We start from the raw sequence: 15,689 nt of genomic DNA, 5'->3' as shown, positions 1-15,689 counted from the left end.
TGTTTCTTTTATAAGGGCACCCAGGAGCACAGACAAAGAAGGTGCTACAACACGCTCACTCTGTCAGCTGGGGCAGTGAGGTACAGCTGGAGGCACTGTGGAGTGTACCGTCTCTTGATTTTGATACGGACATTGTTCTAGCCCATAAGTATTTGCATGCAGTTCAGGATTCATTCCTCGTACTTATATTTGCTATTTCCTAGAAAAGTTGCCACTACACACGTCAGAGCAAATCTTTCTTTCAAACTAACCAAAATGAAACCCAAAAACATAAAACCTACTGTAATCAGAATTGAGGCTAAATACATTGCAATAGGTGTTCTGGATAGGAAAGTGTGGCAACTCTTTTATGTATTAGAAATACCCAAGACATGGAATCTGTAGAAAAATTCTGATGGCTAGAGTGCAGCAAGGGTATTGATAACCTTTAAAATATAACTGAAAAGTCACACTGCACTGGAGTCTTTTGTAAATGGCTTCCATCCTTTGCTTATAAAAGTACTTATGCTTTAACAGTAATAGTTAACAGCCAAAACAGTTTCCTTTACCTGAAGTAGCATATGGACATAGTAATATTTAGGTGTAATCGTTAACATCATTCAAATTGTTTTCTGTTTTGTTTGCTGATCATAGCAATAACTAGACTCTATTTCATGCAAATATGACTGTCTCACCTAATCTTTTCCCATGTAAATTGGAAAGCAAAATCTAAAATCTTGCTGAAATAGCTTCAAAATTGTTTGTCTGTTGTGTATCTTTAAGATTATTCTTCTTGAAGATAGATACTGTGAAGAGATATGGCATGATTTATCATTTGCCTGCATCATCCCAAATGACACTATTTTCTGGCTTGCTGCTTTTTGAGTGTTTTTCCTCTGTATGATTTAAGTTCTAATGGTCAAGACAAGATAGATGATTATACTATTACTAGTACATTTGTGCTTTTTGATCAGAAGTTGTGCAAATATATAATAATGTCTTTTCCTAGGATTTCGAGTACGCAAGTCCCATAGTGGAAACACTAGCATGCCTATTTCACAACCAAATTTAGATACATAAGGTGTACTCGGTTTTGTATATATAAAAATTGTATATACCTTTGTGCTTGAAAGTGTGATAATTTAGATTTTGCTCCATTGTCTTGCAAAATGCCAGACGTCAACATGCGATGGTGAATGTTTGCAGCTTTTGCTGTAGAAAATTCAAATATCTAACAGACAGCTTTATTCTTTTTGAATTAAACACCAAAGCTGTTTCTTTTCATATCCCATTATTTATTTAATCCAGTATGCTTTGTTGCAACAAATAGTATGTAATTAATTCAAATTCAATTTTAATAATAAAAAAAATAAATTAATTTTGTCATACTTCCATTCATGTGGTCAGTGAAGCAACAACTGGACATTACGCTCAAATGTTGTTAAAGACTAATTGGTCTTTGACTAATACTTCCATGAAGTGCTATAGATTTCTTTGCATCTCTGCTGAAGTCATTTCACATCTTTAGTATGTACTTTTTCACTGTGCAGCAGTAATCTTTTCCTTCAGAATTGTTTTCCCCCATAAGAAACATTCTCCTCTTTTATTTACCCTTGAATTCCAGGAAGGTAAGATAGAGAAGTCCGAACTCCAGTGTCCTCTGTCAAAATGCATTTGTGTAGTAAGTGACTATTTCTTTTCCCTGAGGACCATTTAGTCACCTCCAGAATATGCCTGTCCTTCACAAAGACAGAGAATAAGAGAAAAAGAGCATTCCTTAATTGATATCCCTGTACTGATAGGTACTGTAGCTTTGGGCTCTCCCTTTCAGTACATCACTGACTGGAAATGTATGGAACCCTTCAGTAAGATACACAACAAAAAATATAGTTTTAAACAAAATGACATGATTACCTTGTGTTTCTTCTTTCCTTTTTTTTTTTTTTTTTTTTTTTGTTAGGAAATATGTTGGCAATTATAAGCTTGATTTGGTGCACTGGGATCACAGACTTATCAGTTTTCTTTGATCAAGTTTCCAAAATAAAGGGTATCCCAAACAGTCCCAACAAGAGTTAGTCTTTAACAAAAAAAGAGCTCATGCCTCTTTTAATTCCCTTCCATGTCATTATGTTCCACATGGTACAGTGGACTTTGAAGGAATATGTGAAAAATCACAAAACATTTTGGTTCCAGCTGACTCCCTTCCCTCTTTTCCTCTCCCTAGATAAGACACTGGCCTTCAGAAACGGGGTGGGAGTAGTGGGGAAAGAAATATTTATGCTGAAAGCATTAGCACATCTCTATATTATAATGTTAACAGAATTTTTAATAGGTCATGCCCTTTGATTTTTATTTTTCCTGTGGAGTTTTGAAATAATTTCTGAAAACAAGCTGATTGCATTTTTTGTTGCTCCTATCAATAGCTTTAAACCTGAGATTCCTGAGTAATTATTAACACATTTAGCAAACTCTAATTTCGCATAGAGGTACTTTTTAATTTAATTTTGTTTTAAGTAGACTACAAAGAAAGAAAGGATGATCTAATGGAAATAATATTAGGATAAGTCATTTTTTCTCAGGCACAAATAGCAATACTGGTGTTTTGGATCATAAAGCTTTAACTTGGTGGTAGTGACCACAGAAAAAAAGACAAATCCATCCTAGCCATCTCTTACTGTATCTAGTGTGAACTGCAAATCTCAAAAGCAGAATAAATCATAAAAAATAACATAAAGCAAAATATAAAAATATAAAGTAACCAAAATATAAAATAAACTGCAAAAATGTGCTTGAGCAGTAAGATTACTTTTGACTTTTCAAAGGTAGTCATTACACGTAACAGACTTCTTTCAAACAGTTATACTATCCAGTATCCTGTAATAGCAAAACACAAAAGTACTAAAACACTAAAATATAAGTAAAATTAATAATAATAAAAAACACTAAAATGTACTCTATAACAACTTCTGCTGTAAATTGCAACTTTGTTATATGTTGTATATATTGTATGAAAACCTGTATTATAATTTGTGATGTTTTTCGTCAAAAAGTTACAGAGGTAGGTTCTTTAAATGCAGCTATATTCTAGGATATTAGCCCATAATGCCATCTATTTCTCTTGGCTATTTGCTGAATCATACCGAAGTTTTCTTTCTCTCTCTCTCTCTCTCTCTCTCCCCCCTCCCCTCTGTATCTGTATCTATCTATATCTATATCTAATATACATCTATATCTAACCTATGTCTATATCTATATCTATATCTATATCTATATCTATATCTATATCTATATCTATGTCTATGTCTATATCTATATCTATGTCCATATCTATATCCATCTATATCTATATCTATACCTATATCATCTATATCTGTATCTATATATATCTATATAATATATATCTATATATATCTATATCTAATCTCTCTATCTCTATCTCTATCTATGTCACATATATCTACCTGTATTTATATATTGTTTAAAAATGAAATTTTATTGATGGCATTACTCAATGAACTGTATTAAAATCTACTGTTTATTGTGATAATCTTAAACAACCATGAAGTATATTTTTTATTACAAATTTATTATTTTCAATAAGGAACCTGTTCATAACAAGAAATGAGACTTTGTCAGGCTCTGAAACTAACTTTGTAGGAGTTACTGAAACATATTCGGTGCAGGGAAGCTGAAACAGATTTGTAGAGCTAGCAGCAAAATTTCTAAATCTGAATATCATTTATCCCTTGTAGGGATTTCAAACAAAGCTGTAATAGTACTCTATCCTAAAATCGTATTACTTAAAATGTGATTATCTGACAAAAGCCCAGTAAGCAGTGTAAGCAGTTGTTTTTTTTGTGTGTGTTTTTTTTTGTTTTTTCTTTTCAAAGAAAGATCATTGCCATTCTCTAAACAAATCCAAAAGCTGTTTGCACTTAAATCCAACAAATAGCTATCATTTCTACTCCTAGGAAGAACTAAGTAATGACACAAAAGTGTTCTGTTTAAAATTCAGAAATGAACTGATGCTAACGTGAAATTTAGAGTGCAGCGTATAAGCAAGGTGTACAGGAAAGGTTAAAGTAAAGTAATACAGGAAATATTGCTGTAAATGTAAACGGATACAAATGGAGATTATGGATGGTTTATTTCATTTAAAACTGTCATTTAAATAACATCTCGTTGAACTTAATGCCATTTATAAAAGTAAAAGGAATATGATCCTATGGATGCTTTCTCACACATACATAACATAAATAAGATAAATACATAACATATGTATATTTTTTTTTCCAACTTACTCCTGTCAATAATTATATGCCATCTAAGATTTTTTGAAATGCAGAATCAATTCCTTTAAGTCTTCTTAATAGGGATGTCTGGTAGGAGACAAGATGAGCAAGCTCACTGTATCAGCTTCACTCCACTATGTTTTTATTAAAAGTGACAAAAAGACATGGAAACTCTTGCTACTTACTATAAAATAGTAATTAGAGAAAACCATTGGTGTAGCTATTTCAGAACAGTAGCCCCAGAAGATAATACATAGAAGTAGATATAAAGACATTTACTGTCTATCATATATTCTGTAAGAAAACTACATAATGTTACCTGATGTAATTACTTGTTGGAGAACTAATATTCATACAATATATTTGTTTTCCCAAACAAAATATGAAGTGACTGAGGTACTTAGATATTATTAATCTCCCAGGATAGCCTAGATTTTTTTTTTCTTTGGCAATTAACAATTGTATATTCTGTAGGTTTGACGTTCACAGTCTCATCAACATTGCACGTAGGAGGACTGAGTTTTTGTCTTCTTTAGGATATTTTAAGATATTTTCTTCAGACCAGCTCTAACTTTTATTATGTATTATTAGTATATTCTGGGGGGAGAGTCTGAACCTGGTTTTTGTCTTTCTTTAATTATGAATCATATTCTCCTCTTCCTAGGAGTGTTTGAACAAATACAAATGATAAGTATTGATATTTATTGTGCTTTGTTAGATTTTTGGTTGGGTTTGATTTTTCTTTAATCAAATGGAATAATAAAACCTTTCAAACCTCTAGAAGAAGAGTCAGTCTTTTCTTCAAATCTTCAACTCCTTTTAATTGCCTTGTTGAAATTAACATTGTAAATTTGATTTTGTCATGTTTCAGTTGTATTCAGAGGAATAATAGAAGGATTTCAGAAATGAGGCTTCCATTGATGACAATATGACTCTAGAAAACTTGGTTGAGTGAAAATTGAAACAATTGCTGGTTGTTGTGGTGTTTTGTTTTGTTTTGTTTTGCTATTCCCTCACTGTTAAACTACCAAATGTGGAAACCTGGAATAACTGACAACAAGACCCTTAAAGTGAAATGTTCAAAGTATAGTTTAGGGATACTTATTGCTACAGTTAATACACATTATGCATTAAATTTATTTTAAAATTTATGTCCTTTTTATAGTTAGGACCCCTTGTGAAAAAAGTTTGTGATTATTGGGTTAGACAGAGAAAATAATTTTGTACTGAATGTCCATTACCTATGTACAATTTTTCTGTGTTTATAGATGATGAATCTATATGATGATGAACCAAAGTTTCATACCTTGAGCATAACAATTTCCCTACAAGTTTCTGAGACATGACAGACTGCATTCAAGGGTGCTGAGATAGCTGTGGGATCTTCTTGCAAGGGATTATTCTTGTTTACCTGGCACTCATTAGACTGCATCTAGAATAGTCTATCCACGTTTGAGGGAGAGATCGATTGAGTGGAGTGAGTTCAGTGGAGGGCTGTCAAGGTGCTCAGGGGACTGGAACTGGGCTGCTGAGGTGCTTAGGGGACTGGAACTCCTGCCCTGTGAGAAGGGCCTGTGGGAGCTCGGCTTGCCTAACCTGGAGAAGTCAGGCCTAATGTCAGCCTGACAGTACTTATGAGGAGGTTATCAAGAAGACAGGACGTTATCAAGAAGACAGAGGCTCTTAACGTTGGTACATGATGGGAAGATGGGAGACAATGGCCATTAAAATTAGATCACACTGCACATAAAGAAAAGTGTTTTTCCCATGTGGGCAGTCAAGCAGTGGAAGAGATTGCCCACAACTGTCTCTCCATCTTGGGAGATTTTCAAGACCTGACTGGAAAAAAAGCCCTGAGCAACCTGGTCAGACCTCAGAGCTGGGCCTGCTTTGAGCAGGAGCTTGGCCTAGAGACCTCCTGAGGACACTTCCTACTCTCTCTCTTTTTTTCCCCCCTCTATTTCATTGGTTCATTAATTTAAGGTGTATTGGAATGTGGACGGTGTTTGACAGAGTGGGATACTGGTCTCAGTCGGTAATTTTAAACACTTGCATAATGCAAATAGTATTTTGCTTGATACTGTTATTGCCTTTTTTTTTAAGTAAGTAGAAATATTTTTTGCTCGTTTGCTTTTAATTTGAAGTGCCCTGTTAACACAAAGAGCTCTGATTTTTCTAAAATCCTTACACAGAATTTCCTCAATAAGAAGTTAGAGCATAGAACCAGACTCAGTGGTGAATTTCAGCAGTTGTTATGTAAATAGTCTTCATTTGCTTATACTATGTAGTTTTGTTCTACATGTGAGCATATGTTTTATTCTTCTAGAAATATTTTTTTTTATTTTTTTTATTTTTTATTTCAACAGAAATTGAAAAGGAAAGCTGTGGGGATCCTGGAACACCACTGTATGGTATCAGAGAAGGGGATGGATTTTCCAACCGGGATGTTTTAAGATTTGAGTGTCAGTTTGGATTTGAATTAATCGGAGAGAAATCTATCATTTGCCAAGAAAATAACCAGTGGTCTGCAAACATACCAATTTGTATTTGTATGTAACAAAACTTTTGTTATTATTATTTTACAATACATAGCATTATAATGCATTTTCACTTATAATTTGTATGATTGATTAAAAAGCATAGTGTAATTAATTCTGCTGACAGAATGAATTTGCTTTTGTTCAGTGGTGGGTTTCCCTAAAGGCTATGCATAATAAAAATTCTAGAACTGCTAAAATATTTTTTTTCTTTTATTATTAAAGGAATTGCCTTTATGTGATTTGATGTAAGATTTTATTATTGGCTTTTTTATAGGAAGCTGTAGATTTTCTAAGAAGTTAATATATTTCCCTAGATTACCAATTGCTGAACTGTAATCAAGGGTTTCAATTATTTAAAGATTTTTCCCCATGTCTTATACCTGAACACAATTTAGAATTTAGAGCTATACATGTCTATAATCATTTATCATTTACATTACGCAACATAAGTAAAAATAATGTTGAGATAAGTGTCTGTGGCAACACATTTCTTCCTTAACATTTCCACTAAAGTATTACAGATCAAATATATTCAGAGTGCAATCAGTTGCTTTCATCCTTGCAATTTAATATGGCTTAACTGAAATGGTTGAATATAAAATATTATCCTGGTAAAAGCAAAACAACTCTTTCGTCTCTTTGAGGCTGGTTAATATCTTGAGCTTCTGTGTAAACAACAAATGATAAGGGTACCCTTGACCTTTTGAATCTTAGTGGGCTTTGTGAGAGGTCTGTTCATCTAAACAGTTCCCTAAAGGAGAAAATAAGTGGTGCCAACTGATTAAGGACTGTTGAACATGAGAACATTATAAGGGCTGCTGTAGGTTTCCAATGCAACCAGGTTATTCATTATTACCTGGAGGCTCAACAACCTTCCTTTCTGGCTTCACACCTGATTGTAACAAATGCTCAATTATTCAGTTGTGATAACAACCAAGTTTTAAGATCTCTTATAATAAAATAAATCATTCTTAAATTGTTTTCTTCTATTGTCTAATGTCTTTGTCTCTTTTTTTTTTTTTTTGGCAGTTCCTTGCCTTTCCAATTTCACTGCACCAATGGGAACTGTTCTTTCACCTGATTATCCAGAAGGATATGGAAATAACTTAAATTGTATCTGGACAATAATTTCAGACCCTGGGAGCCGAATCCATCTCTCATTTAATGACTTTGACTTGGAATCTCAGTTTGACTTCCTTGCAGTTAAAGATGGTGACTCTCCAGATTCTCCTATAATAGGAACATTTACTGGTGCTGAAGTTCCTTCTCATCTTACCAGTAATGGTCATATTTTACGGCTGGAGTTTCAAGCTGACCATTCCATGTCAGGACGTGGATTTAACATCACTTACAACAGTGAGTAATAGTTTTTTGCTTTGTTTTGTTTTGTTTTTTAATGAAAGTGTATGTTTTGTTTTCAACGTAGTTTGAGAGAAATATATAAGCATGTAAAAAGGATGTTACACTAATACAAGACACCTTCACACAAATCCTATATACCTAAAAAATACTTGATTTAGGTTTTCAGATTGCCTTTCAGATGCAATGTTGCAGCTGAAAACGTGCATATTTATCACTTACTGCATTAGAGATCACTGTGATGGGAGTGTTTAGAAGACTGAAAATTAGGTCATTTTCAAATTGTAAAATTATAATAAATTTGTTAAAAGCACTTTAAGTTTGTGCTACTGGTTAAATGTTACATAATTATCATTACACATACAAAACTGACTGAGAACTCATATACTAATTTAGCTGTGAATATATAATACCCTGGAGCTGATGGCTGCAATCTTTGCTGGTTCCTAGTCATTGAGGTCAAGGTGAGGAGCCATGAGAACTATTTGATATGTTGAACTGCACTAAGCTTATCTTCTTTTTGTCTGATCTTCCTTCCATATGCCTGATGATTTTAAGCTATTTTCTCCACTCCCTGACAAACAGATATCTTGTTCTCATTGGTAGTATTACATCTTTTAACGTTTTTGTCTTACCAGTCATCTTTGTGTATTCAGGATGATATGCTGGCTATTTGCAGCTCCTTGTGCTTATCTTGCCCTTTGGCAATGTTTTGCTACTTGGGTACCTTTTGTGTGCAACTATACTCATTTTTCTTTGCCTTTAGAATAAAACAGAATAGAATAGTTCAGTTGGATGTCAATAGTTCAGATGACCTTCAAAGATCATCTAGTCCAACTGCCTGACTTCTTCAGAGGTAACTAAATGTTAAAGGTTATTATTGAGGGCATTGTCCAAATGTCTCTTGAACAATGACACACATGGGGCATCAACTACCTCTCTAGGAAGTCTGTTCCAGTGTTTGATCACCTTCACCACAAAGAAATTTTCCTTATATATAGTATGAACCTCCCCTGGCACAGCTTTGTGCTATTCCTGTGTGTCCTGTCAAAAGCTAGCAGTGAGAAGAGACTGGCACCTCCCTCTTCACTTCACCTCCTCAGGAAGTTGCAGAGAACTGAGGTCACCTCTTAGCCTCTTCTCAAGACTAGACAACCCAAGTGTTCTCAGCCTCTCCTCACAGGACATGACTTCCATCCTTTTTACCAGCTTTGTTGCCCTCCTCTGGATGCTTTCAAGTACTTTAACATCCTTTTTATATTCTGAAGACCAGCACCGTACACATTATTCAAGATGAGTCTACACCAGTGCTAACCATAGTGGGAAAATCACCTCTTTTGGCTGGCTGGCTGTGCTGTGTTAAATGCACCCTATAATGCAGTTTGCTTTCTTGGCTTGCCAGGGCACACTCCTGACTCACGTTGAGCCTGTTGTCAACCAGCACATCCAGATCCCTTTTTGCTGAGCTGTTCTCTAGCCACTTGTCTCCTAGTCTGTAATTGTGTCTGTCATTACTCCTTCCCAGGAGCAGAACTCAGCATTTTCCTTTGTTGAACTTCATGCCATTCCTAATCGCCCAGTGCTCTAATCTATCTAGATCCCTCTGCAAGGCTTCTTGTCCCTCCAGGGAGTGAACAGCACCTCACAGTTTAGTATCAACAGCAAACTTGCTGAGTTTCAATCCTGCATCCACATCATTGATAAAAATGTTGAACAGAACTCGCTCCAGAATTGAGCCTTGAGGAATACCACTGGTGACCATCTGTCAGTCAGATGTAACTCCATTTACTGTAACACATTGAGCTCTACCATTGGTCCAGTTCATCACCCAGCATAGAATGAACATGTTTATTTCACAGCCGAACAATTTGTCCAGAGGGTACTGTGAAGGACAGTATCAAAGGCCTTACTGAAATCCAGAAAGATTACGTCAGCTGCCTTCCCTTCATTCACCAAGTGGGTGGCCTTATTATAAAAGGAGAACAAATCACTAAGGCAGGACTTTCTCTTCATAAACCCATGTTGACTATGCCTGATAACAGCTTTGTTCTTTAAGTGCCTTTCAATATCCCCCAGGACAATCTTCTCCGTAACTTTTCCAGGGACTGAAGTTAGACTTACAAGTATGTAGTTTCTTGTCTCATGCCCTTTTTGTAGATGGATATAATGCTAGCTAGCTTTCAGTCAGCAGGGACCTCTCCAGACTCCCATGACCTTTGGTAAATTGTTGAGAGGGGTCCACCTATAACATCTGCTAATTTCTTCATCACTCTGAGGTGAATGCCATCAGGCCCCATGAACTTAGGAACATTAAGTTGATACAGCTGTTTCCTTACAATTTCAGTGACCACAGATGGAAAGTCATGGTCCTCCAACACTTAGGTCTGGGCAGCCCAGAAGCCCTTGTAACTGTAAGTTACTGAGGTAAAAAAGGCATTAAATGCCTTGACCTTTTCCTCCTTACATTTCAAGTGACCGTCTGCTCCAAGCATCAGTCTAATGTTTTCCTTTGACCTCCTCTTGCTGTTAACATACTTCAAAAAGTCTTTTTTGTTGTCTGACACCACACTGGCCAGTGTCAACTCAAGCTGGGTATTGGTTTTCTTGTTTTCTACTTTTCAATGCAAACTGCAGCTCTGCAATCTCCCTGTGAAGCCAGACCTTGCCTCCACAGGTCATATACTGTCTCTTTCTGCCCTAGTTCCAGGAGGGATTCCATGTTCAGCCAGGCTAGTCTTCTGCCCCACTTGCTTGACTTGCAGCACAATGAGATTGTCTGCTTCTGGGATTTTAAAAGATGTTTTTTGACAAGCAAACAGCTCATGGACCCTTAATTCCTCTAGAGCAGATTCCCAGGGGACACTGCTAACTAGCTCCCTCAGAAGCTTAAAGTCTGTTCTCTTAAAGTCCATGGACGCAATTCTGCTGACCTTTTTTCTCCTTACACCAAAAATGTTGAAGTCAACTAATTCATGATCACTGCAGCCAAGACAGTCACTTTTGTGTTTTAACCCAGCAGGCAGCTAAGCACTACACAAACTCACTCCCCTCCCCACCAAGTGGGATGGGGGAGAGAATTGGAAGGGAAAAAAGTAAACTCATGATTTGAGATAAAGAGAGTTTAGTAGGATAGAAAAGGAATTGAAAAAGAATATTAATAATAATAAACATATATTTTAAAAAAAAAGTAATACACTATGCAGTTGCACGCCACCCACTGACCAATGCCCTGCCAGTTGCCAAGCAGAGGTCCTCCCCGCCGCGCCAACCTTCCCAGTTTTTATTGTCCTGAATGATGTGATATGATCTACATGTCATATGGAATTTTCCTTTTGACCAGTTCAGGTCAGCTGTCCTGTTTCTGTCCCCCCCCAGCTTCTTGTGCACCCTCAGCCTCCTCACTGGCAGGACGGTATGAGAGGTTGAAAATCCCTTGACCTAGTGTAAACACTGCTCTGCAACAACTAAAACATCAGTGTGTTAACAGCATTATTCTCTTCCTAAATCCAAAACATGAAACATAAGAGCCACTAGGAATAAAATTATCCCTGCCAAAACCAGGACAGCCGTCTACCATGACATCTCCCACAATGCCTTCCCTATTCTCAAACAACAGATCTAGGAGGGCACCTTTCCTAGTTGGCTCACTCAATACTTTAGACAGAAAGTTGTCTTCAGCATGCTTTAGGAATTTCCCATACTTGTTGTGGCAGTATGATTTTCCAAGTTTATGTCTGTGATGCTGGAGTCTCCCATCAGGACAGGGACAACTGGTCCCAAGATTTCCCTCAGTTGCCTGTAGAATAGTTAAACTGTGCCATTGTTCTGGGTTGGTGGTTGATAGTAGACCTTCATGATGACATCTGCTTTGCTGTCCATTCCCCTTAATCTTCACCCAGAAGCTTTCTACCACAGCATCCCTAATGGCAAGGGATCGAGTGCACCCTCAGTAAGTTTGCAGACGACACCAAGTTAGGTGCATGTGCTGATCTGCTCGAGGGTAGGAAGGCTCTGCAGGAGGATCTGAATAGGCTGGACCGATGGGCTGAGGTCAACTGTATGAGGTTCAACAAGGCCAAGTGCCGGGTCCTGCACCTGGGGCGCAACAACCCCAAGCAGCGCTACAGGCTGCGAGATGAGTGGTTGGAAAGCTGCCTGGCCGAGAAGGACCTGGGAGTACTGGTTGATAGGCAGCTGAATATGAGCCAGCAGTGTGCTTAGGTGGCCAAGAAGGCCAACAGCATCCTGGCTTGTATAAGAAGCAGCGTGGCCAACAGGTCTAGGGAGGTGATTGTCCCCCTGTACTTGGCTCTGGTGAGGCCGCACCTCGAGTACTGTGTTCAGTTTTGGGCCCCTCGCTACAAGAAGGACATGGAGGTGCTCGAGAGAGTCCAGAGAAGGGCAACGAAGCTGGTGAGGGGTCTGGAGAACAAGTCTTACGAGGAGTGGCTGAGGGAGCTGGGATTGTTCAGCCTGGAGAAGAGGAGGCTCAGGGGTGACCTTATCGCTCTCTACAGTTACCTTAAAGGAGGCTGTAGCGAGGTAGGGTTTGGTCTATTCTCCCACGTGCCTGGTGACAGGACGAGGGGGAATGGGCTAAAGTTGTGCCAGGCGAGGTTTAGGTTGGATATTAGGAAGAACTTCTTTACTGAAAGGGTTGTTAGGCATTGGAACAGGCTGCCCAGGGAAGTGGTTGAGTCACCATCCCTGGAGGTCTTTAAGAGACATTTAGATGTTGAACTTAGTGATATGGTTTAGTGGAGGACTTGTTAGTGTTAGGTCAGAGGTTGGACTGGGTGATCTTGAAGGTCTCTTCCAACCTAGATGGTTCTGTGATTTTGTGAAGCTCTCTTTTACGTACAGCATAACACCTCTACCTCACCTGCCCTGCCTATCCCTCCTTTTTGGTAATGAAATTGCTCACATGCTTATGTCAAATGATTATATGTTGAGTCTGGCAACACCGTTACAAGGTTAAAAAGAATTCTTAAATACTCTTGTTAATCACACTGTTTTGGTTTGCTTATATATAGGCTGAAGGTAAATTAATATTATTTATATCCTGATTAATATATTTCTAACTTAAAGCTGTAACAGACAGAGGGAGAGAAATTTCTAGACTGCCATTCAGAGCTGCAGCAGTAAATAGTAGCTGGGCTTCTGTCTTTAGTGCTCTGAATTGTGCCTAGCCTTTGGAAGAGAAGCCAGTTATCTCCTGTCACCTTTTATATTTTGTTTAGCTATTTTACATGGTAGACTAATTATGATATCACTCAATTAGCAATCACATCAAATAATGTCTTGATAATGCCAAATGGTGCAATTTTATTTTAATGAAGAAGTAACAATACAATATTAATTTTTACTAGTTGTATCATGAAACTCACTCACTCTAAAAAGATCTATTTTAAAGAATTATTTTATATATATGAGCAGTTTAACATATATATGTTTTTATTGGGGGGAGGGTATGCTTAAGCTAGAATGGAAGTGTGTGTGCATTTCTTAACTGTAGTTAATATCTACTTACAAAAGAGAAAATAATTGCAGAAAATGTGTCCAATCTTACTTCAGTGAAGACAGCTGCAGTCTGATAAATTACAGAAGTAATCTTTCCACAATAAATAGTTGAACACCAAGACAGAATAAAAATGGAATTAATATAATTTTCTCTTTGTCTTGGCAAATAAAGTTAATTAAAAATATCCATTTTCTGCTAATACTTCCCCTGTGTATATATCCAAACCTTTTCAAAGCTATCAGTCTCTTTTTTCACCTTCAAGAGTAGAAACAGTGTATCACAGAAAAGGTACAACATAATTAGTCTTTTCAAAAAATAATGTAAGCTATTAGCATAAATAACTTCATTGATAAGTTTTTTAGTTATAGGATAAAGAAGAGTAAAATTGATCTGCTAATACATGATCTGATTTTTTAATAGCATTTCTCACAAACTGTTTTTATCCCATATTTGTTTTTATTACAGTGACATATATGGTTTCAGATAATTATTTTTGTTTCAGTAAAATTAAACCTAAATTCAACTTCTCTTGGAAGTAAACAAAAATTGCTTTGTTTTTCAAATATCTCATCTTAGAATTACTCCAAGTCTTCAACAAATCTAGTAACTCATTAGAAATCTTTTAACTGATTTTAAATTTTGGAACAAGCCCACAGAACTGTGTGACATGAAAATGGATGATGCAGAAAATGTTAAGTAACCAAAGACCTAGCAACTCCAAAAGCTGTGAGTTTCAGTGAGGTCAGATCTGTGTATGGGTTTACTTATATCTAGCCTATGCAATGCTGTTGATGTCAAAGAGATGATGAGGCTGGAAGGTGCTTTCTTGGGTAGCAGAGAAAATAGGAACATAGCTGCCTGAAATTACATTGGTTTAAGTTGCTTTGAACTGCATACTTACTCCTGGCTCATTACTTCCAGTTTATATCCCAAACCTAGGAGACCTTAATGACATTTCTGTTCTCTTTGAAGTTATTTATAAACTCAGTCATCCCTTAATCTTCCCTCTGATAAGCTAAATGCATTAGACTCGTCAATTTAAGGGAAGAAATCTGAACCTTTTATCACATTTGTGACTCTTTTATGAATGCTTCCCACTTTATCTACATCTCTGTTGAATTATGGAGATCAGAACTAGACACACTATCTGAATATAGTCGCATAAATTACATCAGTACAGCTATATAGTTGCTTTGCTTCAGTCTAGATTTCCTAGTTTAGGTCAGGACAGGCAAAATGTGTACATTAATTTCTCTGCAACAGTTGGACCCATGTGAAGGTGTATGGATATTTATTGCTTCTCTGACAAAGGACTTAATGCAAAGAAGACCAAAAAGTCAGAAAAATTATCTCTACCTCTCCTTTCCTCACTGGCAGAGGAATGAGTTGTCAGAGGCTGGGGGAAGTGTCTGGTCATTTGACATCAGCCAAATTACTTGGGTGATTTTATCTCAGTAGTCCACGACATTGACATTCCCAGGCACTGTATTTATATCCAAAGTCCATTTTATTGCTGTGATAGGGTATATCCATCACAAGGCATTTTTTCTGGCACTCCATCCTGCTAGACTTTTTAGCCTCAGTACTTCCCAGGATAGAATTCCTCACACTGTGTTGTTTGCTACATAGAAGTATGAGTTTACAAGTAACAGTACCAAGTAGCCTATTAGTTCTTTACATTACTTTTAACAACTTTTCACTTTTTTTTTGTTGTTGTTTGTTTGTTTGTTTTTTAATGAAATATCAGTTCTTTATTACTTGATATTCTCTTAACTTGGTTGCTCTTTGATATTTTTCCTCTGAAAGAGTTACTTATTCCAAATCCATTGCTAGACTTCTCAGCTAAAACTCTTCACAGGACAGTCTACCAAAGCAATTAATCATGCCAGTGGACTACTCCTTTCTGGCCCTGTTTCCAAGGACCTTTCAGAGCAGGTTTCAAACCAGGTGTTATGGTTACAGTTAGCTTCATTTCTACCTTCCTGTCTTTTCAGATCT

The 15,689-nt window shown here is 36.8% G+C and overlaps 1 protein-coding gene across 3 annotated transcripts in view; it reads left to right on the top strand.

The window, feature by feature from the left end:
- The window catches only part of CSMD3 (CUB and Sushi multiple domains 3), a 710,218-nt gene that overhangs the window by 381,867 nt on the left and 312,662 nt on the right, over positions 1-15,689 (top strand). For all 3 annotated transcript variants that reach the window (XM_035546237.1, XM_035546236.1, XM_035546235.1), the window contains 2 exons: positions 6,638-6,820; positions 7,841-8,167. In XM_035546237.1, the coding sequence (XP_035402130.1) occupies positions 6,638-6,820; positions 7,841-8,167 (510 nt within the window). The remainder of the gene's footprint in view (positions 1-6,637; positions 6,821-7,840; positions 8,168-15,689) is intronic.

This window comes from Cygnus atratus, chromosome 2, assembly GCF_013377495.2.
Source record: "Cygnus atratus isolate AKBS03 ecotype Queensland, Australia chromosome 2, CAtr_DNAZoo_HiC_assembly, whole genome shotgun sequence".
Classification (NCBI taxonomy): Eukaryota; Metazoa; Chordata; class Aves; order Anseriformes; family Anatidae; genus Cygnus; species Cygnus atratus.
This window is presented reverse-complemented; position numbering and strand designations above follow the sequence as displayed.